Source organism: Rhinopithecus bieti, unplaced genomic scaffold (assembly GCF_001698545.2).
Source record: "Rhinopithecus bieti isolate Rb0 unplaced genomic scaffold, ASM169854v2 scaffold_44368, whole genome shotgun sequence".
Taxonomy (NCBI): Eukaryota; Metazoa; Chordata; class Mammalia; order Primates; family Cercopithecidae; genus Rhinopithecus; species Rhinopithecus bieti.
This window is the reverse complement of record NW_016817889.1, coordinates 193,936-221,877: the sequence shown is the minus strand read 5'-3', so window position 1 is coordinate 221,877 and position 27,942 is coordinate 193,936. Positions and strand designations below refer to the sequence as shown.

The 27,942-nt window shown below is 44.9% G+C and overlaps 2 protein-coding genes across 5 annotated transcripts in view; one reads left to right on the top strand and one right to left on the bottom strand.

Annotated features, from left to right (window-relative positions):
* USP39 (ubiquitin specific peptidase 39) overlaps nucleotides 1-27,942 on the bottom strand; it is a 92,966-nt gene that overhangs the window by 50,795 nt on the left and 14,229 nt on the right. For all 4 annotated transcript variants that reach the window (XR_001882297.1, XM_017856297.1, XM_017856295.1 and 1 more), the window contains exons 2-10: nucleotides 24,841-24,910; nucleotides 22,359-22,453; nucleotides 20,125-20,261; nucleotides 18,222-18,374; nucleotides 13,052-13,277; nucleotides 8,100-8,177; nucleotides 6,783-6,850; nucleotides 4,858-5,046; nucleotides 2,344-2,486 (exon numbers count right to left, since the gene is read on the bottom strand). Coding sequence is in view for 3 of the 4 variants with exons in the window: in XM_017856295.1 (XP_017711784.1) it covers nucleotides 2,344-2,486; nucleotides 4,858-5,046; nucleotides 6,783-6,850; nucleotides 8,100-8,177; nucleotides 13,052-13,277; nucleotides 18,222-18,374; nucleotides 20,125-20,261; nucleotides 22,359-22,453; nucleotides 24,841-24,910 (1,159 nt within the window). In the remaining variant the exon portion in view is untranslated. The remainder of the gene's footprint in view (nucleotides 1-2,343; nucleotides 2,487-4,857; nucleotides 5,047-6,782; nucleotides 6,851-8,099; nucleotides 8,178-13,051; nucleotides 13,278-18,221; nucleotides 18,375-20,124; nucleotides 20,262-22,358; nucleotides 22,454-24,840; nucleotides 24,911-27,942) is intronic.
* On the top strand, nucleotides 25,491-25,836 carry LOC108518124 (60S ribosomal protein L39). Its single transcript, XM_017856308.1, has one exon. The coding sequence runs from the start codon at nucleotides 25,506-25,508 to the stop codon at nucleotides 25,659-25,661; it is 156 nt and encodes a 51-aa protein (XP_017711797.1). The 5' UTR covers nucleotides 25,491-25,505; the 3' UTR covers nucleotides 25,662-25,836.

The window sequence follows — 27,942 nt, the reverse complement described above, 5'->3', positions numbered from 1 at the left end:
TTTTTTGAGACAGAGTCTCGCTCTGTCGCCCAGGCTGGAGTGCAATGGTGCTATCTCGGCTCACTGCAAGCACCATCTCCTGGGTTCTCGCCATTCTCCTGCCTCAGCCACCCCAGTACCTGGGACTACAGGTGCCCGCCACCACGCCAGGCTACTTTTTGTATTTTTAGTAGAGACGGGGTTTCACTGTGTTAGCCAGGATGGTCTCGATTTCCTGACCTCATGATCCACCCACCTCGGCCTCCCAAAGTGCTGGGATTACAGGTGTGAGCCACCCGCCCAGCCCGGAGAAGTCTTTATACTCAAGATTTCATGACTGAACCAAAACTGTCCATGTGGCAAAAGAGAAATACTACGTTTAATCATTTTGTTTTGGTAAACAGGAAAAGGAGCAAACTATTCATTTTTTTAATTTTTAGTAGAGACGAGATCTTGCTATATTGTCCAGGCTGGTCTCAAACTCTTCAGCTCAAGCAATCCTCCCACCTCAGCCTCCCAAAGTGGTGACATTACAGATGAGAGCCACTGCACCCAGCCTAAAAGAGCAAACTATACTCATCTCCCAGCCACAGCAACAAACCAGTTAAGAGAATGGCTAATTACCTGAAAGTGAAACTTCAAACCTGCCCTCAAAAATCTCTGTCTCCAAATAAGCAGAGGGTGCCTAATCACCATAAGTCTGATAACTCTGACAAAAAGAGGATGTGTTATGAATAAATCACAGGAAGACAGGTATGAAAAGAATCCTTTTCAAGAAGTATGGATGATGAAATGATCCAGAATCGTATTACTGGAAGTCATTACAGCACATAAAATATTTAAAAGTGCAAGTTTCCAAAATTAGTCACAATTTGATGTTCTCTAAAAGACTGCCTAGTTAAGAACCAATCTTTCTCTTCTGAAGGATAAACTTTTATACTGGGCCTACTCTAGGCCCATAAAAGAAAACAATGGGACAAGGAAATTTCTGTGGCAACTGAGCAGGAAGTACCATTGATACACAGTCTTCCTCCCTCTGGAGCTGCCCTTGGAATCGAGACTGCCCCTACCTACCAGGAACAGACAGGTGACTGGTAATTCACAAGAGGCTAGTGCTGAAATAAAACCCTGATGCATAGACTTTCAAAGAAAGCAGCTCTGTCATCCTACTCAAGGAGGCAGAGAACAAACCTCCATGTCTCCCTATTTAATTCTACTGTCTCACAAAGAAGATGCTAGTGGAGAAAAGTGGGGCAAAAGAGAAAAGAGAAAATTCGCCTGTAATTCTCAACTGCAAATGTTCTCTCTCCTCACCCTCCATGGTTCTAAGAGTCCTGGCAATACTATAGTAAGATGTTACACCCGGACAAACCCCTAGGGCTCAGGCCCATCTACTCCAAGCTCTCATTTTATCTTTGAGAGAACATATCCAGAAAACATGCAAACTATGGGTCTGAGGTCCCACCACTAAGACAGCCTAAAACTCGGGCCTCTTAATTTTAGATACTACCTTCTTAAACACTACGTAGAATTTAAAACTGACACTACTTTCTTTCTTTTTTTTTTTTTTTTTTTGAGCACAGTCACACTCTATCACCCAGGCTGCAGGGCAGTGACACCATCTCACCTCACTGTAGCCTCAATCTCCAAGGTTCAAGCAATCCTCCTGCCTCAGCCCCTCAAGTAGCTGGGACTACAGGTGTGCACCACCACATCGGGCTAATTTTTTTGTATTTTTTTTTTGTAGAGACAGGGTTTTGCCATGTTGCCCAGGCTGGTCTTGAACTCCTAAGCTCAAGCGATCCATCTGCCTTGGCCTCCCAACGTGTTGGGATTACAGGTGTGAGCCACCACGCCCAGCCCAACATCTTCTTAAGTGTGAAAAACCTTGTCTCTTGAGAACTGAAAACCAACAGTCTACCCCCAAAAGGATTTTGCAGAAGTTTTCTGAGTTAGAAGGAAGCAAATTAAAAGCATCTAGTACAACTCCAGTGTGCAAAAAGGTGTGATGGCCGGCAAATAGATGGGCAGACCCTCACTACTCAGGACATCTTCCAAACCAGGCAGAATTCTACCTGTCTTATCCTACTTGCATCATTTCTTCTTCTCTACGCAGGAGGACTATAATTTCCGGCCAGCAACAGGAGAGGAGATAAAATAGGGATTGCCTCCTAGTAAACATCCATCTTTTGTGGTCCCTGAAGTTAAGTGTACCCTTCCAATAAAAACTGTTATCTACTGTAGGTAGGCTCTGTTAATTGTAATCCCCAACTAAGACAGTCCAAAATTAATACTGGTAAAAACATAAGAGAAGAAATCCAGGTTCACTCCTCGTGAGAGGAAGTGAAGCAGGATGTTACTTACGTAATAGGGAAATTGACAATAGTTGGATTCTTCTCAACAAAGAAGTTGTTCTTAGTGAATCTCTTGATACAAAAGATTAGATATGGAGGTAGCTTGGTAAGCTGGAAGCGCTTCAGAAAGTTCTCCTTGTAAGTCTTATATTCCTAGAGAAAAAAAAGAAAATTCTCAAGTCAGTGCTGAAGTTCAGTAGGTATTAGAGCAGGGGCATGAGGTTTTCATTTTGGTTTTTGAAAATGTAATTTTGCCTCACACCTAAAGTTCACAAGACTCCTGGTCCCAGAAATAATGTATGAGGCTTAGGATGTGCAGTTTGGCTAAGGCTGACTTTAAAAAAAAGGCCGGGGCCGGGCACGGTGGCTCAAGCCTGTAATCCCAGCACTTTGGGAAGCCGAGACGGGCGGATCATGAGGTCAGGAGATCGAGACCATCCTGGGTAACACGGTGAAACCCCGTCTCTACTAAAAAAAATACAAAAAATTAGCCGGGCGAGGTGGCAGGCGCCTGTAGTCCCAGCTACTCGGGAGGCTGAGGCAGGAGAATGGCGTGAACTGGGAGGCGGAGCTTGCAGTGAGCTGAGATCCGGCCACAGCACTCCAGCCTGGGCAGCAGAGCGAGACTCCGTCTCAAAAAAAAAAAAAAAAAAAAAAGGCCAGGCCTGGTGGCTCATGCCTGTAATCCTATCACTATAGGCAGGGGGATCACTTCAGCACAGAACTTCGAGACGAGCCTTGACAACATGGTGGAAACCCGATCTCTTACTAAAAAGAAAAAAAAAAAAAAGAAAGGCCCAGGCGTGGTGGCTTCACGCCTATAATCCCGTAAATCCCAGGCACTTTGGGAGGGGCCAAGGCCCAATGGATCACTGAGGGCCAGGAGATCGAGACCAATCCTGGGCTAACATGGTGAAAATCCCGTCTCTACTAAAAATACCAAAAATATTAGCCAGGTGTGGGTGGCGGCGCCTGTGTAAGTCCCAGCTAAGTCAAGAGTGGCTGACCAGGAGAATGGTGTTGGAACCCAGGGAAGGCGGAGCTTGCAGGGAGCCGAGATTGCGCACGTGCAACCTCCAGGCCTGGCGGACAGATGAGCTCGTCTCAAAAAAAAAAAAGAAAAAAAAAAATATAAATATATATATATATATAAATATGTATGTAAAGAAAGCAAGCTAACCAGGCACAATGGTTCATGCCTATAATCCCAATATTTTGAGAGGCTGAGGCAGGCAGATCACTTGAGGCCAGGAGATCAAGACCAGCCTGGCCAACATGGTGAAACCTCATCTCTACTAAAAATACAAACATTAGCTGGGCATAGTGGCATGTATCTGTAGTCCCAGCTATTCAGGAGGCTGAGGCAGAAGAATCGCTTGAACCCGGTAGGTGGAGGCTGCAGTGAGCTGAGATCACACCACTGCACTCCAGACTAGGCAACAGAGTGAGACTCCATCTCAAAAAAAAATTTTAAAAAAAGTATGTCTCCCCACTTTTTGGAGTTTCTCCTCTCCTAAATGACCTTCCTTTCTCTATACTACCCAGAGGCAGGCAGAAAGCTGAAAAAAGGATATATGAGAAGTACAAGAGGGGGCACTGTGGTTGGGCACTGGTTCACATCTGTAATCCCAACACTTTGGGAGGTCAAGGTGGGAAGACACCTTGAGGCCAGGAGTTAAAGACCAGCCTGGGCAACAGAGTGAGAGCTCTCTCTACAAAAAAACTTAGCTGGGCGTGGTGAAGCGTGTCTTTTTTATCTTCACAAAATAAAAAATTGGCCGGGCACGATGGCTCTCACCTGTAATCCCATCACTTTGGGAGGCCGAGGCGGGTAGATCATCTGAGGTCGGGAGTTCGAGACCAACCTGACCAACATGGAGAAACCCCCATCTCTACCAAAAAGTCCCAGCTACTCAGGAGGCTAAGGTGAGAGGATCACTTGAGCCCGAGAGTTTGAAGTTGCAGTGAGCCATGATCATGCCACTGCACCCCAGCCTGGGTGACAGAGCAAGACCCTGTCTCAGAAAATAATAAAAAGAAGGGCACTGTAAGTTAAGAGTTGGGGGTGACCAGCTAGAAACACCAAGGAGTCTGGGAGGCTCAATAAAGTCAATATACTTTACAATAAATACATCACATACATGTGGTGATTCTTATGTATAAAATGAAAATGGACCGGGCGTGGTGGCTCACGCCTGTAATTCCAGCACTTTGGGAGGCGAGGCAGGTGGATCACTTGAGGTCAAGAGTTCAAGACCAGCCTGGCCAATATGCTGAAATCTCATCTCTACTAAAAATACAAAAAATTAGCCGGGCATGGTGGTGGATGTCTGTAATCCCAGTTACTCAGGAGGCTGAGGCAGGAGAATCGCTTGAAACTGGAAGGTGGAGAATGCAGTGAGCTGAAATCATGCCACTGCACTCCAGCCTGGGTGACAAGAGCAAAACTCTGTCTTGAAAAAAAAAGAAAATGAAAAAGTCGAGAGTGCAAAGTATAGGCAGGGCAGGTGTGTTAATGGGCTACCTTCTCAGTGATGCCATTGAATTTGGCCAGGATGTTGAAGAGTGGCACTTGGGGAATGATGAGCTGCTCCTTCTCGTCCTTGTAGAGGGGGGCAGTAGGAAGGTCAAGTGTCAGGTACATAAAAGTGGACTCCACCATCGTCTCCTGGTACTCGTCATTATGGAGCAACTGTTCTTTTTCTTCTGCTGGCTAGAAATGAATGAGAAGAAAAGAGAGGAAAGGAGTGTGAGTGGTATAGGAACACACACAGAACCGGTGTTTTGCTACGCTGACATTTCCTTCATCTCAAAGAACAAAGAGAGGTGCCTGAGAGACTGGGCAGTTGGCATGCACCACCTGGTTAGATTAACTTAAGAACCAACAGGTTTCCTTCTTATAAAGAGATTTTGCTTATATACCAGACTATCTAAAAAGCTCTGAGGCCAAGTGTGATGGCTCACACCTGTAATCTCAACACTTTGGGAGACAAAGGTGAGAGGATTGCTTGAGTCCAGGACTTCGAGACCAGCCTGGGCAACACGGGGAGACTCCATCTCTATAAAACATAAAAACCGGCCAGGCACGACGGCTCTCATCTGTAATCCCAGCACTTTGGGAGGCGGAAGGAGTTAGATCACCTGAGGTCGGGAGTTCGAGACCAACCTGACCAACATGAAGAAACCCCATCTCTACTAAAAATACAAAATCAGCTGGGCGTGGTGGTGCATGCCTGTAATCCCAGCTACTTGGGAGGCTGAGGTAGGAGAACAACCTGAACTTGGGAGGCAGAGGTTGCAGTGAGCCAAGATCGTGCCATTGCACTCCAGCCTGGGCAACAAGAGTGAAACTCCGTCTCAATAAAATAAATAAATAAAACTAAAATAAAAATAAAAAATTAGCCCAGTGTGGTGCTGTGCATCTATAGTTCCAGTTTCTGGGGAGGCTGAGGTGGGAGGATCACTTGAGCAGGGGAGGTTGAGGCTGTAGCGAACCATAATCACGCCACTACACTCAGCCTGAGTGATAGAGTGAGATCTTGTCTCAAAAAGAAAAAAAAAAATCCATTAAAAAAAGAAAGAAAGTGGGCCAGGCACATGGCTCACGCCTGTAATCCCAGCACTTTGGGAGGCCAAGGCGGGTGGATCACCTAAGGTCAGGAGTTTGAGACCAGCCTGACCAACATGGTAAAACCTCGTCTCTACTAAAAATAGAAAAATTAGCCAGGTTTGGTAGCTCACGCCTGTAATCCCAGCTACTTGGGAGGCTGAGGCAGGAGAATTGCTTGAACCCGGGAGGTGGAGGTTGCAGTGAGCCGAGATCATGACATTGCACTACAGACTGTGCAACAAGAGCAAAACTCCATCTCAAAAAAGAAAAGCTCTAAGACCATCTAAGAAGCTTAGCTGAGGGCCAGGCACAGTGGCTCATGCCTGTAATCCCAACAGTTTGGGAGGCCAAGGCAGGCAGACCACCTGAGGTCAGGAGTTCCAGACCAGCCTGGACCAACATGGTGAAGCCCTGTCACTACTAAAAATACAAAATTAGCTAGGTATGGTGGCAAGCGCCTGTAATCGCAGCTACTCAGGAGGCTAAGGCAAGAGAATCATTTGAACCCAGAAAGTAGAAGTTGCAGTGAGCGGAGATGACGCCACTGCACTCCAGCCTTGGCGAAAGGGGAAGACCGTCTCAGAAAAACAAAAAGAAAGCTTAGCTGAGCTTTCTGAAAAAACACAGCAGCACCACTTAGTTGGCCAGAACACTTAAACCAGCAAAGTACATCCAACCACTAACTCTCAAACTGAAAAGTGAGCTGCCACTAGGCAGGTGCTTTGTTGAACCTCTTCATGGGGCAAGCAGGCTTGTCAGTTCTCTAAGCATCTCTTCATCTCCCCTATATCCCCTCAAGCAATATAAATCAGTCCAAGACCCAGGCTCAGCTAACTCACCAGATCAGGATGGGGAAGCTTTTTAGTGAAGATCCTCATGGACCCCTGGAAAACATCAGTCACAATAGCTGCACAAACAGGAAGCAAGAGACAAATTCCATGAGGATGGAAAACATGTCTAAAATATATTTCCAGCTTCTAAATTTCTGAAATAAACCAGCATCTTCCAGCAAAAGACCCAGAGCTCTCACTAAACACAGAAGTTTCCTTTTGTACCATATATCACCAGGGTACCTTTATAATTATTTGTGTAAATAATTACTTTATTTCTCTTCCTTAAGACAACTTTTGATCCTCCATCACAGGGCCTGGTCCATAAAAGAAAAGGTAAATGTATTCAAAATGAAGGAATGATTTACAGAGCCCGGCAATACATGAATTACAAAAAAAATTCACAAGCGAAACAAGGAAAACCAAGGAACTTCCCATAACCATAAGCTACTTTCAAAGGGAGACAATGTCCAAACTGTAATGAAGACAAAAGGACAATGACAGACTAAGAGATGGGCCAGAACAGGATCAAAGCAACAAGAGAGAAAGCACAACCAAGTTCTAGAATCCTGCCAAAACGTAAGTTTGAGAGCTCAGAGGGTTAACACAGGCTGAAGACACCTGGTAGAGAGGGCAGGGCCACCCAGTGGGAAGAGCAACAGGCCACAATCCCACATCAAGACACCATCACGTCTATAATCCCAGTACTTTGGGCAGACCACCTGAGGTCAGGAGTTTGAGACCAGCCTGGCCAACAAGGTGAAATCCCATCTCTACTAAAAATACAAAAGTTAGCTGAGCATGGTGGTAGGTGCCTGTAATCCCAGCTACTCTTGGGAGGCTGAGGGAGGAGAACTGCTTGAACCTAGGAGATGGAGGCTATCATGAACTGAGACCGTGCCACTGCACTCCAGCCTAAGTGACAGAGCAAGACTCCGTCTCAAAAAATATATAAAATAAAATATCACTGTGACTATAACCATATTCTAGCAAAAACTACGCAGAGGGGCCTATTCAGAAAGAACATTTAGTTTATGTATAAAATAGATACCACCCTACCCCAGATAAAGAGTTAACAAAAGAATGGGAAGTTGCCTCAGCCTCCCAAGTCACTGGGACTACAGCCACCACACCTGGCTAACTTTTGTATTTTTGGTAGAGATGGGGTTTCACCATGTTGGCCAGGCCGGTCTCAAACTCCTGACCTCAGGTAATCCACCCACCTCGGCCTCTCAAAGAGGATTATAAGCATGAGCCATCGTGCCCAGATGCAAAGTTTTTTAAAAGGGAACAAAAGAGCTCCTTTTTTATCAGTAAATGACTTACTCTTCTTTTTCTTCTTTGTGCCCCCCAGAGCTGAGTGCAGAGCATTCAGAAACCAAGACAGAAAGTCGACTCCATCCCCTGGAAAAAAAGGAAGGATGGAAAACGTTGAAGCTAAATGGCATTAGAGTTAACTCAAACCATGCACTGGTTGGCATTCCTGATTCTCCCCCTTCCTCTCTGGCCATGCCATCCCATCCCAACTCCTGTGCATCCTCCTCTGTCTGATCATTAAATGCTGGCACTCCTCAAGGTCAAGCTCTAACTCTTCTGATCTTGACTCTCTCCATAGGCTATCTGATTCATACCAGGACTGTATCGCATCACTCAGGGATGACCAAAACAAATGAATGTGACCTTTTAACATCCACTTCTCTCCAGAGTGAGCTCACACTTCCTTCTTCCCTTCTGTAGCTCACAAAGATTCCTATCTTATAGGCAAGTGACTAGCATGCAGACTGAAAAGGCATACAGAACAAGGGGTTCTGGAAACAAGCAGATTGACAATATTCCATGAAAATGCTGTCTACGGAGCCTGCCACTCAGACATTTCTGGGATAATGGCTACTTTTTTTTTTTTTTTTTTTTTGAGACAGAATCTCGCGCTGTTGCCCAGGTTGGAGTGCAGTGACATGATCTCAGCTCACTACAACCTCCCCTCCCGGGTTCAAGCAATTCTCCCACCTCAGCCTCCCAAGTAGCTAGGATTACAGGCGCCTGCCACCAGGCCCAGCTAATTTTTGTATTTTTAGTAGAGATGGGGCTTCACCATGTTGGCCAGGCTGGTCTCAAACTCTTGACCTCAAGGGATCCTCCCACCTCAGCCTAATGTCTACTTTCTCATCAACTAAGATTTGCTTCTATTTAGTTCCTCTCTGCTCACCCAATTAAAATCTCAAAGACTATAGTGTATCTTTCTCAATTTCATTTCTCTAAACCCAGAAACCCCTGACAACTCCATAGAATGATTTTCTTTTTATTCCATACATAGAATGCTTTTACAGGACAACTACCACAGCAAGAAACACTTCACACATCTAAACGCTAGGCAAGTAATAACCTACTAGGTCTCAGAGATGGAGGAAATTATGTTTATGTGACATCGTAACTATCATAGCCAACACTGGCTGTGATAGAAGAAACTAGACACATTCATTCTCAACTGATTTTTCTGCAACTCTACAACCCAATTATGCCGTAACTTTCCAAACTGCCAAAAGCTGACAGGCCCCACTATCCACCTTCAGGCCAGAAGTCACCTGTGGAACACAGTGAATGCTGACATTGATCCATCCATTCCTGGTCCACAAAAACATCATTCTCAGCAAAAATTTTTTCCTTTGTTGTAGCCTTAATATAACGCTGGGAGCTCAGAGAGTTGGTCCAGAAACAGAAATATCCCTATAAACACAAGACAACCTAGCCACCTAGTTCCTGGGAATTAGATGGTCCTACAAAGCACACAAACAGGCTGTCACCTGTTTAGAAGGGTGAGGCATCCAGATTTTTTTTTCCCAACACAGGGTCTCGCTCTGTCGCCCAGGCTGTGTGCAGTGACAACCTCAGCTCACTGCAAGCTCTGCCTCCCAGGGCCGAGGAATCCTTCCACCTCAGTTTCCCAAGTAGCTGGGACTACAGGCATGTGCCATCAAGCCCGGCTAACTTTTCGATTTTTTGTCAAGAGGGAGTCTCCCTATGTTGCTCAGGCTGGTCTTGAATTCTTGGGCTCAAGCAATCGTCCCACTTCGGCCTCCCAAAGTGCTGGGATTACAGGCATGAGCCAGGGTGCCTGGTCCCAGATTAAGATGTTATTGGCCATGTTGTAAACTACTAAACACCATCAATTGCCAAGCCCAAATAGCTTATAACTTCTGCTCAGTTGAGACTAAATCATGGGGCTTCTGATCAATATATATTATCCAACCCGAAGTGTATCTTACTTCCTACTAACCCTGAACCAAGTGCTCCATGGGCCCCATTCCTTATCACCTTGATTCCTCCTATTTCTCCTTAGTTAAGGAGAAATAGGCTTTTAAGAGACTCTTAAAAGCCACTACTCGATATCCCCTCTAAGTCAATCCTCAGCCAGAATAATGTTTTTTTTTTTTTTATTTTACAGATAGAGGTCTCACTCTGTTGCCCAGACTGGAGTACAGTGGAGCTAACATGGCTCACTGCAGCTCTACCTCCTAGGCTCGTGTGATCCTCCAACCTCAACCTCTCAAGTAGCTAGAACTACGGGTACACACCACCATGCCTGAGTAATTTTTAAAAACTTGTTGTAGATACAGGGTCTCACTATGTTGCGCAGGATGGTCTCGAACTCCTGGGCTCAAGCAATCCACCCACCTCAACCTCCCAAAGTGCTGGGATTACAGGTGTGAATGACAATGCCCAGCTAGAAATGTTTTTAAAACAAATTAAGTCTGATGTCACATTTCTGTTAAAAGCCTTCAATGAGGTCGGGCATAATGGTTCATAGCTGTAATCCCAGCAATTTGGGAGGCCGAGGCAGGCGGATCACCTGAGGTGAGGAGTTCAACACCAGCCTGACCAACATAGTGAAACCCCGTCTCTACTAAAAATACCAAAAAATTAGCCAGGTATAGTGGCAGGTGCCTGTATTCCCAGCTACTCCAGAGGCTGAGGCAGGAGAATTGCTTGAACCTGGGAGACAGAAGCTGCAGTGAGCCGAGATCACACTACTGCACTCCAGGCTGGGCAACAGAGTGAGACTCCCTCTCCGAAAAAAGAAAAAAAAAAAAGCCTTCAATGATTCCAACTATTGTCAGAATATAATCCAAGCTCTTTATGGTGGCTTACAAACCAGGCCATCTGGTCCCTCCCTCAGGAGCTACACCTTGGCTCTCCCTTGACCCCTGGAGTCCAAGGGTCCAGCTACTTGCAGTCTGTCTATGCCAGGCACTTTTCTCTTCTGCCCACCATGTCCTCTCTACCTGGAATGTTCACTCCCCATCCCAACCTGCCTCCACATCTACCTAAAACTCAGGGTCTCTTCCTCCACTCTGACCTCTTATCTACCTCCCACATGTTCAGTTGAGGGGGTCCTTACTCCATGCTCCCCTCCCATAGCACAGCACTTAACACCTGTAATTACCTTTTCTAAAAAAAGATAGTTGAGCCAGGCGCGGTGGCTCACGCCTGTAATCCCAGCACTTTGGGAGGCTGAGGAGGGCGGATCACGAGGTCAGGAGATTGAGACCAGCCTGGTTAACACCGCGAAACCCCGTCTCTACTAAAAATACAAAAGAAATTAGCCGGGCGAGGTGGCACATGCCTGTAATCCCAGCTACTCAGGAGGCTAAGGCAGGAGAATCACTTGATTCCGGGAGACAGAGGTTGCAGTGAGCCAAGATCGCGCCATTGCACTCCAGCCTAGGCAATAGAGCGAGACTCCGTCTCAAAAAAAAAAAGACAGTTGAAATTTGCTTACTTATTTTTAAAGACAAGGTCTTCCTCCGTTACCCAGCTGGAGTGCAGTGGTGTGATCATAGCTCACTGTAGCCTTGAACTCCTGGGCTCAAGCAACCTGCCTCAGCCTCCCAAGTAGCTCAGACCACAGGCTTGTGCCAGCACACTCAACCTTTCTACATAACTTTATTTCCCCACTAGACTGTGAGTTCTTCAAAGAGAAAAATCTTGTTTCTTATCCCTGCTGCTCTAAAACCTAGCACCATGAGTGAACGCTGAATAAACTAATATGGATGCTAGACGATATGATATGAGATTTAGGTACAAAGTTACACTGTCCGCTTTACTCATAAGGCAATAACACATTGGGTCTGGAGAGATAAAAACAGTCAAAATAGTTCATCAGAGGCTGGGTGCAGTGGCTCACACCCATAATCCCAGCACTTTGGGAGGCCAAAGCGGGTGAATCACTTGAGGTCAGGAGTTCAAGACCAGCCTGGCCAACATGGTGAAACCCCTCTCTACTAAAATACAAAATTAGCTGGGCACGTTGGCGGGCATCTGTAATCCCAACTACTTGGGAGGCTGAGGCAGAAGAATCCCTTGAACCCAGGAGGCAGATGTTGCAGTGAGCACAGATCACACCACTGCACTCCAGCCTGGGCAATGGAGCAAGACTCGGTCTCAAAAAAAAAAAAAAAAAATCATCAGAATACCCTAATGTGGGACATGAAAAAATGAGGATAGGTGACAGATGTTTAATAAAAGCTAGTGTCTTTCCCAGTCTCCTGGTATTCCCCTAAGCCATACAGTTTAATTTACCAAATAAGACCGACTTTCTATTCAGCTGGAATCTCCTGGGACTCTTTGCAGGGCAGACTGGTCAGAGAAGAATGAGGAACCTAACCACACAATCCACTGGACACTCCTGGCTACTCTCAAGATTCACTGCAGCTGGGCACAGTGGCTCACGCCTGTAATCACAGCTACCTGAAGTTGAGACAAGAGGATCCCTTCAGTCCAGAAGTTCAAGGCTGCAGTGAGCTACAAATCCCACCACTGTACTCCAGCCTGGTCAAAAGAGCAAGACTCTGTCTCTTAAAAAAACAAAACAAAACAAAACAAAAAAAGGCTAGGTGCAGTGGCTCATGCCTGTAATCCCAGCACTTGGGAGGTCAAGTAGGGTGGATCACGAGGTCAGGAGTTCGAGATCAGCCTGGCCAACACAGTGAAATCCCATCTCTGCTAAAAATACAAAAATAAGCCGGGCATGGTGACACGCGCCTGTAGTCCCAGCTACTCGGGAGGCTGAGGTGGGAGAATCGCTTGAACCCTGGAGGCAGAGGTTGTAGTGAGCTGAGACCATGCCATTGTACTCCAGTCTGGGTGACAGAGTGAGACTCCATCTCAAAAAAATAAAATAAAATAAAATTAATTAATTAAAAAAAATCACTGCCAAGTAGACATAAATTTGTTCATCAAACCAGTTTTGTTGTCCTGAAACATGAATGACTTGTTCTTACCTTGTTTGGTGATCTGAAAAGTCTTCTTACTGCAAAGTACAACCGCCTGAAGCATCTCATGGGGAGACACATGTGCTTTGAAATTTCGAGGGTTCCAGAGCTTTCTCATCAGCTCTCCAAAACGCTGGACCAACAAGAACATGATATCCCCTGGAGGACGCTTAATGTTCTTATAATTGTCTTCTTCCAGAAAGTAGTTCCGGAGAGGAGGAACATTAGATAGAGCCTGAAAATCAAACACTCCAATTAACCCAAAGCCCCTTTGTAGGACCCCTTGAGCCAAGCTCTTCCAACCAAAGTTCTAACAGAATCTTGTGATGTGCCTGTGATGGCCTTAAAGAGCCAAAGTAAATCGACCCTTGGAGAATCCTACCCAGGCTCACATTACAGAAATATCATTAATGTTGAGTTTCATATGACCTACACTTCTACAGACACTTTGCTGATGTGGATACCACAAAGAAGGTTAAAACAAAACAAAAAAAACCCCACAGGTATTCAAATCTCTATCAACTTATTCAACAATTTCCTTTTGTTACTCTAATTATGCTGTGACAATACTTAAATTCATAAGATAGAAAGGTAAAATCCAAATACCCTTTCCTTCATCATCCATTTTGGTTGAAGCAAAAATAACTACCTAGGAAACACAGTTCTCCCATCTCTCAACTCCACACTAAAATAATATGAAAATTATCTTAAAATTTGATGTTTTCCCATAATAAAACCATATAATTGTACATAAAAGTAAATATAGGGAGCTGTGAAGACACAAAGGAGTAAGAATGATACAATGATCTTTGGGGACTTGAGGGAAAGAGTGTGAGGAGGGGTGAGGGATAAAAGACTATACATCGGGTACAGTATACACTGCTCGGGCAATGAGTGACCAAAATCTCAGAAATCACCACTAAATAACTTATTCATGTAACCAAAAACCAACTGTTCCACAAAAACCTATTGAAATTTTTTTTTATTTTGGAGACAGAGTCTTGCTCCATCCCCCAGGCTGGAGTGCAGTGGCATGATTTCGGCTCACTGCAACCTCGGCCTCCAGGCTTCAAGCAATTCTCATGCCTGAGCCACCGTGCACAGGCAAAATTTTTTTAAAAAAGTAAATATACTGTTACGATGGAAAATGGTCGGCCAGGCGAGGTGGCTCATGCCTGTGATCCCAGCACTTTGGGAGGCCGAGGCGGGAGGATCACCTGAGATCAGGAGTTCAAGACCAGCCTGGCCAACATGATGAAACCCCTCTCTACCAAAATACAAAATTAGCCAGGCGTGGTGGCAGGTGCCTGTAATCCCTGCTACTCGGGAGGCTGAGGCAGGAGAATCACTTGAATCCAGGAGGCGGAAGTTGCAGTGAGCCAAAATGGCACCACTGCACTCCAGCCTGGACAACGAGAGCAAAACTCCATCTCCAAAAAAAAAAAGAGAGAAAAAGAGAAAACGGTCAAAAGGTTTAGGACAATAAAAGCAAATTGGATCTCATTAAGCAGAAAGATAAAAATTAGCCGTATTGGTTTCAGGAAGAAACACAGGCTCATTAGCCTGAGCTACAAAACTGGGAGGAAGGGTCCGGGTGCAGTGGCTCATGTCCACAATCCTAGCACTTTGGGAGGCCAAGGCAGGTGGATCATTTGAGGTCAGGAGTTTGAGACCTGCCAGGCCAACACGGTGAAACCCCATCTCTACTAAAAATACAAAATTAGCTGGGCATGGTGGTGAGTGCCTGTAATTCCAGCCTCTCGGGAGGCTGAGGCAGAAGAATCACCCGGAGGGGCAGAGGTTGCAGTAAGCCGAGATTGCTCCATTGCACTCCAGCCAGGGCAAAAAGAGCGAAATTCCATCTCAAAAAAAAACAAAACAAAACTGGGAAGAGGAGGACCAAGCAGACCCTAAATAAAAATGCAGTATCCCCACAGGTCCTTCCTAACCAGCACTGTGCTTACCATGAACACATTTCTTTCTTAAACAAGGTCATCTATTCAGGGAGTCAGCTAGAAGGGTTTCTGCTAAACGTAATAAACCCAGGCATCTCTAAGGAAGATAACTCAGAACACAGAAAGCACTTTAACCATAGAGGGGATTAGGAAAGCCCTGACAAGCTGAGCCCAGCTAAAGAAACAAGGACTTCCAACTTGTAGAATAATTACTACAAAGAGAGATTTACTCTCAAAACAAGAGGATGGATAAAGTTTATTCTAATTCTCAGTTGTCTATCTTATGGAGAAATGTTGCACTCTGTTGCACTCTGGCTTCAGCAACAATACAAATAATATTGGGCATCCTCAGAGAAGAATTATCCACCCTCCAGATGGATGACCTGGTCCAGTCAACCCTATTTTAGCGGAAACAACATCACACAGGGTTTGTTCATCCATTTATTTTTATAAAGAGACGTTCCTACACGAACTAAAATTCATCAGAAAGCCAAGACTAACAGCTCTGACCAAATCCAAATTCTATCTGTCCATCCTATAATAGTTTTTACTCAGCGGGGCACGGTGGCTTACACCTGTAATCCCAGTACTTTGGGAGGCCGAGGGGAGCGGATCACGAGGTCAGGAGATCGAGACCATCCTGGCTAACATGATGAAACCCCATCTCTACTAAAAATACAAAAAAATAGCCGGGTGTGGTGGCACGTACCTGTAGTCCCAGCTACTTGAGAGGCTGAGGCAGGAGAATCGCCTGAACCTGGGAGGCAGAGGTTGCAGTGAGCTGAGATTGCGCCACTGCATTCCAGCCTGGGAGACAGAGCAAGACTCCATCTCAAAAAAAATTAGTTTTCACGCAGCCATGACAGGATTTAAAGGGAACAATCTGATGAAAAGTCTCTCTCTACCTAAGAATTTGACCTTTCCACAGAGTAGTCATGACACCAAGAGCAGACACCGAATGTAAAAAATATGCCTTTACAGTTTTTTGTCCAATTCTTCATGACAAAAATATCACTTAAAAAAATTTAAAGGCCAAGTAAGTACTAGCAGAAAACATTTGCAACATATCCAACAGAAAAGGGCATAATTTCATCATATATTTCTTAAAGCTCAGTCAGATGAACCAATAGGAAAGGAGTCTGTAAGGTGCAATAACTCAAGAAAAAAATATAAATAATCAACTTTAGAAGTGAAGCAAGGTTGGGTGCAGTGGCTCACACCAGTAATGCCTGTACTTCTCAAAGTCCTCAAAATTCTCCAACAGCCTCGAATTCCTGGGCTGAAGGGATCCTCCCACCTCAGCCTCCCAAACAGCTAGGACCACAGACATGCATGCACCACCGTGCCCAGCTAAATTTTTTTTTTTTTTTTTTTGAGACGGAGTCTTGCTCTGTCGCCCAGGCTGGAGTGCAGTGGCCGGATCTCAGCTCACTGCAAGCTCCGCCTCCCGGGTTTACGACATTCTCCTGCCTCAGCCTCCGGAGTAGCTGGGACTACAGGTGCCCGCCACCTCGCCCGGCTAGTTTTTTGTATTTTAGTAGAGACGGGGTTTCACCATGTTAGCCAGGATGGTCTCGGCCTCCCAAAGTGCTGGGATTACAGGCTTGAGCCACTGCGCCCGGCCTAATTTTTTTTTTTAAACAGAGACAGGGTCTCGCTATGTTGCCAGGCTGGTTTCAAACTACTGGCCTCAAGGGACCCTGCCACTTTGGCCTCCCCAAGAGCTGGGATTAGAGGCATGAGCCACCGTGCCCAGCCCCTCACAATTTATACATTTTTTCCCCAGTAAGCCTGTGTTTACGATTATAATTTTTTAATCATGTTCTCGGTGAAGTAGAATTATTGTTTTCTTATTATACTTACCAACATTTAAAAATTGGCCAGTCGTGGTGGCTCACACCTGTAATCCCAGCACTTTGGGAGGCTGAGGCAGGTGGATCACAAGGTCAAGAGTTCAAGACCAGCCTGGCCAAGATGGTGAAACCCTGTCTCTACTAAAACTACAAAAATCAGCCAGGCACAGTGGCAGGCGCCTGTAATCCCAGCTACTCGGGAGGCTGAAGCAGGAGAATCGCCTGAACCCGGGCGGCAGAGGTTGCAGCGAGCTGAGATCCCATCACTACACTCCAGCCTGGACGACAGACTGAGACTCCGTCTCAAAAAAAAAAAAAAAAAAAAAAAAAAAAAAAAAAAAGGACAACTTTGGTTTTCTGTCTTTTCCATTTCAGGGTTATGAGCATACGGGCAAGAGAAAGTCATTGATCAGCCAGCATGACAAACATCTACACCATTTAAAAAAAAAAAAATACATCTGGCATGTTTCTTACTTGACACTGCAAGGCAACACAGACTTGGTCTCGCATTCCCTGGAAGTTACAGAGGCCATGAGCCAGAGGCTAGAAAAAGCCTCACCATTTGACAGCAGCCCAGTGAGCAAAGGAATGCTCTGCCTGTTGCAGAACAATTACTCAAGTAGAGTCCTTAGCAAGACTTGGTGTCTGAGGATCATCTGACTATACTCTATAAGAAGGCAGTAATTTCTTTTTTGAGATGAAGGAGTTTCGCTCTTGTTGCCCAGGTTGGAGTGCAATGGCATAATATCGGCTCACTGCAACCTCCACCTCCCAGGTTCAAGCGATTCTCCTGCCTCAGCCTACCAAGTAGTTGGGATTACAGGCATGCACCACCACACCCGGCTAATTTTGTATTTTTAGTAGAGATGGGGTTTCTCCATGTTGGCCAAGCTGGTCTCGAACTCCTGACCTCAGGCGATCCTCCCACCTTGGCCTCCCAAAGTGCTGCGATTACAGGTATGAGCCACCACGCCCGGCCAAAGGCAGTAATTCCTTGGCCAGTACACATACTATTTCCTGTCCCTCTCTTTTTTATTTTTTCTTGAAACAGAGTCTCACTCTGTTCCCCAGGCTGGAGTGCAGTGGCACGATCTCGGGTCACTATAACCTCTGCCTGCCGGATTCAAGTTGATTCTCCCACCTCAGCCTGCTGAATAGGTGGGATTACAGGCTTGCACCACCATACCTGGCTAATTTTTATATTTTTAGTAGAGACAGGGTTCCGCCATGTTGGCCAGGCTGGCTGGAACTCCCGACCTCGGGCAATCCGCCCGCCTTGGCCTCCCAAAGTGCTGGGATTACAGGGGTGAGCCACCGTGCCCAGCCTTCTGGGTGTCCTTCTCTTCCTCAGTGTTCCCGTCTTGATCTTACCTGAAGAACAGCGTTGGCATAGTCATTGGCCTTTATGTTATTCAGTCCCACGATACCCGGCAGGTAAGTGGTACCATCATATGCCCGGGACAATTTGGCTTGCTTGTCCAAGTTTGCAATTTGCTGCTTTGTGAAAGTGGGCTTCAACACATACTGCAAAGCAAAAGAAAATGCTAAGTTGTTTAAGAGCTGAGTTCACAAGAAATGTCTACAAACAACAGCAATTTCTACAAAAACAAAGAACACTTTGGCCATGAACACCCCACCACACACAGAAAAAGTCCCAATCAGTAGGTATAAAGATTGAAGTAACACAGGGTAGATCCTCTCCCATGGCTAATCTACAAGGGAATCTCTGTGTCTAACCCAAAATCACTGAATCCCAGGTCTTTTCATAGACCTCAGGTCTGGTCAACTCATGAAAACTGACTGCCAGAAACTATTAAGTTCCTAAAGGCAGTCTAAGTCTCAGATAGAAACCCCTGGGAGCAGCACATGTACCTAGCTTTGGAGCAGGAGAGTTTCCTCCATTCTGGGTGAGACTGAGGATCTCCACGAGTCCCTGGTACTGGAAGAGCAGGATCAGGCTCTTCTCAGGCAGAGTTACCAGAGTCATTATGTCACAGACTGGATAGAGGTCATCCCAAATTCACTTTGAAACACTGAATTGAGGCCAGTTTCTCCCTCTATAAATACTGTCCATACTTTTTTTTTTTAGACGGAGTTTCACTCTTGTTGCCCAGGCTAGAGTGCCATGGCACGATCTCGGTTCACTGCAACCTCCCGCTCCCAGATTCAAGCAGTTCTCCCGCCTCAGCCTCCCCAGTAGCTGGGATTACAGGCATGTGTCACCATGCCAGGGTAATTTTGTATTTTTAGTAGAAATGGGGTCTCATCATGTTGGTCAGGCTGGTCTCAAACTCCTGACCTCAAATGACCCACCTGCCTCCGCCTCCCAAAGTGCTCGGATTACAGGTGTGAGCCTCCGCACCCAGCCTGTCCATAACTATTTTAATCTCAACTATTAATAATAGGCTTATAAAATTTTACAAGTAGAAAAGCAGTATTTCAAAGACTATAAATACCACCATTTCCTTAAAAATAAACAGAACATGACCAACCTGGGCAACACAGTGAGACTCCATCTCTACAAAAAATTTAAAAAACGTATCTGGCCATGATGGTAATGCCTACAGTCCTAGCTACTTGGGAGGCTGAGGTGGGAGGCTGAGGTAGGAGGATCACTTGAACCCATGAGGTCAAGGCTGCAGTGAGCTGTGATGGCGCCACCGCACTCCAGCCTGGGCGACAGAGCGAGACTCCATCTAAAAAACAAAAACAAAACAGAGCACTTGGCACCATGAATATGCCCCACGTGCTGAAAAAGAAAATAATAATCAAAAACCCAACACTAATCAAAGCCCAAGAGGACTTTACATGCTCAGCACAGTGAGTGTCTCTTGGTACAGGTCACAAACTAGAGCCCAGAGATTAGACATCTGTGGCTGGATGCTCTGCTCCCATTATACGTTAAAAGCAGCCAGGAGCTGGTGTGCAGCTTGGTAAATATTGTCCTACACCAGGACCAATTTATATCCCTGCTTCAAAGTGTGGAAGAATAATTTCACAAAAACACTTTAAACCCCATCAGAATACACCCATATTTCTTCAGTCCTAGCCCTCAATGTTACAAGTAGAAATGACAGTTAAGTTATAGACTACAGGCTGCAATTATGAATTCTGACCTTACTCAGTTTCCCCAGTTCTTCCCAAAAGGGAAAGCAGCCTCTCGATGCCCAAAAGGACTGAGATTCTTCCCTGTCCTCAGATGGGGCAGTCCCCTGGGAGCCCTGGGATGGCTCATTAAAGAATGGACCCCAAACCAACCCTCTTAGACACACACCGTGATATCCTCCAATGAGGAATCGATGATCTCATAGTTGTCTGGAAGGCAGTAAAACTTGAGGGTATGGAGGTTGAGGAAAACATGGTGGCTAAATTGGACACTGTGAATGTAGGCGTGAGACTTCAAACCTCGGCCTGTAGGGAAGGGTGAAAGGCTGTAATAGAAGGGCAGATACTAGAAGGCGCAGATCAGGTTTGCTTTTCCTTTCATTATTTTCTACCGGAACATGTTAACATCCGCGAAAAACAAATATTATGTCATTCATAAAATGAATCCTCCACATGAAGTTCTCTCATAAAAAAATTAGCAAGAAAGACTAGCACATTAGTTACTTCTTTCTCTAGATGGCATGAGACATTGATTGGGAAAACAAATTTCACTAGTTTTTGCATATATTTGTAAAATACATATCATATATAAAATATATATAATCTCTCTCTATATAACTATATATTCACATACATAGTTTCCTATATATATGAAACTAGAAATATCTATGCATATGTGTGTGCATAAATACACATATACATAAACATATACATATCCTATGACAGTCCATCATCACTCAGTCCTGAATTTCCAAATGCCCATATTCAGGACAATGCTGTATCTATGTAACTTTTTTCATATTGCTACTCCTTTCTAGACTCTCTTTCCCCTAACCATTCAAACTCCTATGTCCTGCCAATTCAAGTCCCACCTCCACTCCTCCACGAACTCAACATCAACACTCCAGCTAACATTGATTTTTGCACATTTTAACTCCTACTGCACTTATTTTTACTCAGTGCCACGGTCCAGCAGTAATCTTTATGGTCTAACAGAACTCGCTGGTTGTTTCACATGTCAACCTTGACTCCTTAGAGCTCCTAATTAGAGCAAAGAATATAGTTTTTATCTCCTGTTTTGAGACAGGGTCTTGCTATGTTAGCCAGGTGGGTCTTGAACTCTTGGCTTTAAACAATTCTCCTCAGCCTTCCAAAATGCTAGGATTACACGTGTAAGCCACTGTGCCCAGTTGTTTTTACCTCATTTGAATCCTCCACTATACTATGTACATGGCATATGCTTGGTGTGAATGAGTTGAAATGATAAATTTTCAGGAAAAAAAAGGCACAAAAAAAGTCCTTTGAGCTAAAAGATACTTCAAAAAAAAAAAAATTGTAGCCTAGGTAACATAATAAGGCCTTGTCTCCACAAAAAAAATAAAATATTTAGCCAGATAGCGGGGTGCAATGGCTCACATCTATAATCCCAGCACTTTGGGAGGTACAGGCAGGCACATTGCTTGAGCTCAGGAGTTTCAAGACCAGCCTGGGCAACAGAGTACAATCCCATCTTTTAAAAAAAACGTGGCTGTGCGCTGTGGCTCACACCTGTAATCCCAGCACTTTGGGAGGCGAAAAAGTGTGGATCACTTAAGGTCAGGAGTCCAAGACCAGCCTGGCCCATATGGTGAAACCCTGTCTCTACCAAAAAATACTAAAATTAGCCAGGTGTGCATGCCTGTAATCCCAGCTACTCGGGAGGCTGAGGCAGAAGAATCGCTTGAACTTGGGAGTGAGAGGCTGCAATGAGCCAAGATCACGTCACTGCACTGCAGCCTGGGTGACAGAGTGAGACTCCACCTCTTAAAAAAAAAAAATTAGGCTGGGGCAGTGGCTCATGCCTGTAATCCCAGCACTTTGGGAGGCCAAGACGGGTGGATTACATGAGGCCAGGAGCTCGAGACCAGCCTGGCCAACATGGTGAAACCCCGTCTCTACTAAAAGTACAAAAATTAGCCAGGCGTGGTGGCGGGTGCCTGTAATCTCAGCCACTCCAGAGGCTGAGGCAGGAAAATTGCTTGAACCCAGGAGGCGGAGGTTGCAGTGGGCCAACCTGGGCAACAAAGTGGGACTCTGTCTCAAAATGATTTTTAAAAATTAAAACTTAAAAAAATACATATATTAAAGATTCGAGAACCCAGAGTCTTTGAGATTACAATCTTTCGTATGACTAGCTCTTTCTCCCTTTCAGATATATCCAGGTTCTGATCAGTCAGAGAACCTCTTATTGGTTTTCTAAGAATATTTCAATTTCCTGGGAACAAATAGAAATTATTAGATATGATTCCTGAGAACAGCTTACTTTCTTAAAAAAAAAAAAAAAAAAAAAAAAAAAAGTCCCTCTGGAGCAGAACTGCAGCTAGCTTGAAAAACTTAGGTTTATAATTCCTAACATTCATTTACCTTGAAAGTACTTGCCACACACCAGACAGGCGTAAGCATTGATGTGTGAGAGGGAGATAGAACACAGTTTCTCAAAGTCAAAGTCCAGCACACTCCTAAGGAAACAAAACAGAAAAAAATAAATAGGATGGACACGTAGGAAGGCACTCAAATGAAGCAGTGTTGGCTCTATGACCCATGATACCACACAACATCCTTCAGAAAACAGTTCCCAGCCATATATACACCATGGGGGACACTGATGATTCCTCACCTCCACCCGCCATGCTCCAAAGCACTGTTGAGGTGTCTCCACCAGACACACAATACCCAGGAGCCAATCTCTCTTTACCGTTTGTAACCAGTTCAGGACTTCCCATTGCAGTCACTTTCTCTAGAGGGAAAGCTACAAGTCAGACTAAGGTTAACAGTGCCCCAACAGCATTCTGGAGGTGGAGAGGACATAAAAAGGGTGAAAATATCCTCGCATAAAAGAAAAACATATCACTTAAGCCCAGGAGTTTGTGGCTACAGTGAGCTCTGATCCACCACTGCACTCCAGACTGGGATACACAGTGGGATCCTCTCCTAAAAACAAATAATACTAATTCATTTTTTAAAAATGTATTTTATCCATAGAAACAAATGAAAAGCCTGAAGAATTTTAAAATACCTACAAATAGACCTATTTATTCAAGTGCAAAGTGAGTACTGGGCAGTAGGGAACAAAAACCTTACCTCCACTGAATCCACAAAGAGATTTATTCTCAAATAGTAACTATTAATTAACTGATAATGATCCCAAAGAGCTATGGTATCTAATTTATTAGAGGCCACTAGACAAAGTGGCTATTGACAATTAAATTTAAAATACAGCTGTCCCTCAGTAGCCAAAAGACACTGGTTCTAGGACACCTTCAGATACCAAAATTCAGAATGTTCAAGCCCCTTACAGTTGGCCCTTTGTATCCATATTCTGATACTGAGGCTGACTGTAATTCCATTAAATAAAATTTAAAATTCAGTTCTTCAACTGCAGGAGCCACTGAAGCCACACGTAGCTCATACCTACCATAATGAACAGCCCTTATAACTTTTTGGTTTTTTTTTTTTTTTGAGATAGGGTCTCACTTTGTCATCCAGGCTGAAGTGCAGTGGCACAATCTCAGCTCACTGCAGCCTCAACCTCCTAGGTTCAAGCAATCCGCCTGCTTCAGCCCCCCAAGAAGCGGGGACTACAGGAGTGCACCACCACACCTGGCTAATTTTTTGTGTTTTTTGTAGAGATGAAGTTTTGCCACATTGCCCAGGATGCTCAAACTCCTGAGCTCAAGCAATCTGCCTGCCTCAGCCTCCCAAAGTGCTGGGATTACAGGCACGAGCCAGAGAACCCAGTCATAACTTTTTTTTGTTAAGCTTTTTTAAAAGATGGGTCTTGTTGGCCGGGCACGGTGGCTCACGCCTGTAAACCCAGCACTTTGGGAGGCCAAGGCGGGTGGATCACCTGACATCAGGAGTTCAAGACCAGCCTGGCCAACATGAAGAAACCCCATCTCTTCTAAAAGAAAATACAAAAATTAGCTGGGTGTGGTGGCAGGCACCTGTAATCCCAGCTACTCAGGAAGCTGAAGCAGGAGAATCGCTTGAACCTGGAAGGCAAAGGTTGCTGTAAGCCAAGATCATGCCATTGCCCTCCAGCCTGGGGTACAAAAGTGAAACTCCATCTCAAAAAAAAAAAGATGGGTCTCATTATGTTGACCAGGCTGGTCTCAAATTTCTGGCCTCAAGTGATCCTCCTGCCTTGGCCTGCCAAAGGGCTGAGATTACAGGTGTGGGCCACCATACCCAGCTCTTACAAGAGTAATTATATTATTGTAGAACATTCCCCTACAATATAGGTTGAAAAACATTCTACAATCCACCTGGGAATCAGAGAAAAGAATGCTATGATGAGGTAAACTACCTCAGCTTTCAAACAAATTTCTGTGTTTTTTTCTGCTGAATCCCAGGCACCCAAAAGAGTATCCAGTACATACTAGATACTCCATAAATATTTCAGTGTGCTGTTATTTTAGGATACTATGCATCTTGTTATCCCAACATACAAATGCAAAATAAGCTAAAAGCTCTTTAACAACATGTGTTCTAGCACTTACAATCAAAGAACAAAGAGTAACATAGCAAGAAGCACAACTCTCTAGACAGGTTTAAAGGAAGTAAAATTTGGGGGGAATGGGGAGGGATAGCATTAGGAGATATACCTAATGTAAATGACCAGTTAATGGGTGCAGCACACCAACATGACATATGTATATATATGTAACAAACCTGCACGCTGTGCACATGTACCCTAGAACTTAAAAGTATAATAAAAAATAAATAAAAAAGCTTAAAAAAAAAAAGAAGTAAAATTTGGGAAAGTGTTGTCCAATGTACAGTCAAAAAACTTTCTGCATAGATTCCATTGTTCTTGTGCCATCCTCAGCATCCCTGTCCTACTGACCTATTAATGGTGTCCAGGTATGGGCAGTGGCGGCTCCTCCGGTCCTCAGAGTCCACTCGGCCATTCTTTGCTGAAAGAAAAATCATCACAGGCTTTGAAAATGGGAAACCTATACTCAGGGCCAACTAGCAGTACAAAAGAAACAGAAATGGGAAAACTAATCAAGATGAGTTCCTGTTGTTTGGGTGGCAACATCGAAAAACAAGTCCACTAGCTGGGCGTCGTAGCTCACACCTATAATCCCAGCACTCTGGGAAGCCGAGATGGGCGGATCACTTGAGGTCAAGAGTTTGAGACCAGCCTGGCCAACATGGTGAAACCCCATCTCTACTAAAAATACAAAAATCAGCCAGGCATGGTGGTGGGCGCCTGTAATCCCAGCTACCTGGGGGGTTGAGGCAGGAGAATCGCTTGAACCTGGGAGAAGAAGGTTGCAGGGGGCCGAGATCGCGCCACTGCACTCCAGTCTGGGCGACCAGCAAAACTCTGTCTCAAAAAAAAAAAGAAACGAAAAAAGTCCACTAATAGAACAAGCCACAAAGTAGGAGAATACATTTGGTATACATAAAATCAACACAAGATCTGTTTGCATTTTACATAAAGAAATCCCGCCCCTCTTTTCCTTTCTCCGCCATCGTGGTGTGTTCTTGCCTCCACTTCTTGCCATGTCTTCTCACAAGACTTTCAGAATTAAGCGATTCCTGGCCAAGAAACAAAAGCAAAATCGTCCCATTCCCCAGTGGATTCGGATGAAAACTGGAAATAAAATAAGGTACAACTCCAAAAGGAGACATTGGAGAAGAACCAAGCTGGGGCTATAAGGAATTGCACATGAGATGGCACATATATTTGTGCTGTCTGAAGGTCACGATCACATTACCATATCAAACTGAAAATGTCACCACTCTCTGGAGAGTTCGACGTATTTTCCTCTCTGAATCGATTATGAATGCATTGGTTGGCTGGGTTCAGTAATAAATATGTGAGGCCTTTCATTTCAAAAAAAAAAAAAAAGAATTCCCATAAAGCATGAAAAATGTGAAATGTCACAAGCACTACAATAAACTAATTGTAATACAAATGTACTACTATATAGTTGTGTATTTGTTTTGTTTTATTTTGTTTTTTGAGACAGAGTCTCGCTCTGTCACCCAGGCTAGAGTGCAATGGCGCGATCTCGGCTCACAGCAACCTCCACCTCCCAGATTCAAGCAATTCTCCTGCCTCAGCCTCCCGGGTAGCTGGGACTACAGGCGCACGCCACCACACCCAGCTAATTTTCATGCTTTTAGAAGAGATGGGGTTTCAACATGTTGGCCAGGCTGGTCTCAAACTCCTGACCTTGTGATCCACCTGCCTCGGCCTCCCAAAGTGCTGGGATTACAGCTGTGAGCCACTGCGCCCGGTCACAAATGTACTACATAGTTTAAAGAGTGGCTGGGTGGGTGGCTCATGCCTGTAATCCCAACATTCTGGGAGGCAGATGCAGGCAGCTCACCTGAGGTCAGGAGTTCGAGGCCAGCCTGACCAATATAATGAAACTCCGTTTCTACTAAAAATACAAAAATTAGCCAGGTGTGGTGGCATGCGCCTGTAATCCCAGCTGCTTGGGAGGCTGAGACAGGAGAATCGCTTGAACCCGGAAGGCAGAGGTTGCAGTGGGCTGAAATCATGCCATTGCACTCCAGCCTGGACAACAAGAGTGAAACTGTCTCAAAAAAAAAAAAAAAGAAGAATGTACATGTGTATCTATAAATCTACCACTTGTCAAAAACTTAAGGGGGGTCTCAGATCTTACCCTACTTGCAAGCTAACAAGTTAGCCTGTCACAGTTTTACGAATGTTGATGGAAAGCATGTGACTACCTGGCCTGAAATGAAGGGCAATTTATTACAGCAATGACAGTAGCCAGAATATAGCATTGGTATCAGTTTCCCAAGTGACTTTCCACAAGGCAAAGTGAGAAGAACCCATGCACACAGTGAGTTGCCTTACAGGAGAGTAACCCTGAGCTTAGAGAATCTGAACCATTAACCATTTTTTTTAACTAGGTCTCACTCTGTTGCCTATCCTAGTCTTGAACTCCACCTCATCCTATAGAGTAGCTGCGATTACAAGTGTGAGCCACCACACCCTGCTCCAAATCTTTTATAACGGATTGTGCCCTTGTCTCCTCCTTGTTTTGTAGAGAGACACCATTTCTATCTTCCAAGGCTGCCCACTACACGAACATCCTTAACGAGAGCCTAGGAGCAAAGGCAGTCAGGCAATGATCCCAGTATGTGCACAAACTCAAGAGACTAATGGAGAATTGTCTCCAGACTTTATTCAGCTTAAAAAGTGCTACATGATTCATACTTTAGTGCAGGTGCCTATTGCTCAGGCATTCTGAATATCTTGATTACAGAAATTACAAGACCTTAGAGGTTTTGTAAAAACTGAAGGAAAGCCGTGCACAGTGGCTCACGCCTGTAATCCCAGCACTTTGAGAGGCCGAGGCGAGTGGAAAACTTGAGCCCAGGAGTTCGAGACCAGCCTAGGCAACATAGCAAGACTTGCCTCTATTTTAAAACGAAAAAAAAAAAATTATTTTTTAAAATGGAAGGAAGTAACACTTGTAAAATCAGCACTGAGCCCCCACATCAGGCATTCGATGACAGGAAGCTGCTGTTATGACTGTTGTAGTTAGAAATACCATACGGTTGGCCGGGCACGGTGGCTCACGCCTGTAATCCCAGTACTTTGGGAGGCCGAGGCGGGAGGATCACGAGGTCAGGAGATCAAGACCATCCTGGCTAACACGGTGAAAGCCCTTCTCTACTAAAAATACAAAAAATTCGCCAGGCGTGGTGTCGGGCACCTGTAATCCCAGCTACTTGGGAGGCTGAGGTAGGAGAATCGTTTGAACCCGGGAGGCAGAGGTTGCAGGAGCCGAGATCGCGCCACTGCACTCCATCCTGGGTGACAGAGTGAGACTCCATCTCAAAGAAAAAAAAAAGAAAAAAGGAAAAAGAAATACTATACGGTTGAGATAAACACTGTCTTCATCAGAACAAGTCGAACAGCAGAACCGTAGAATCTGGATCCCTCCTCTTCTCCACC

Excerpts from the sequence above, each read along its gene's own strand:
- LOC108518124 (XM_017856308.1), top strand. The coding sequence starts at position 25,506 with ATGTCTTCTCACAAGACTTTCAGAATTAAGCGATTCCTGGCCAAGAAA.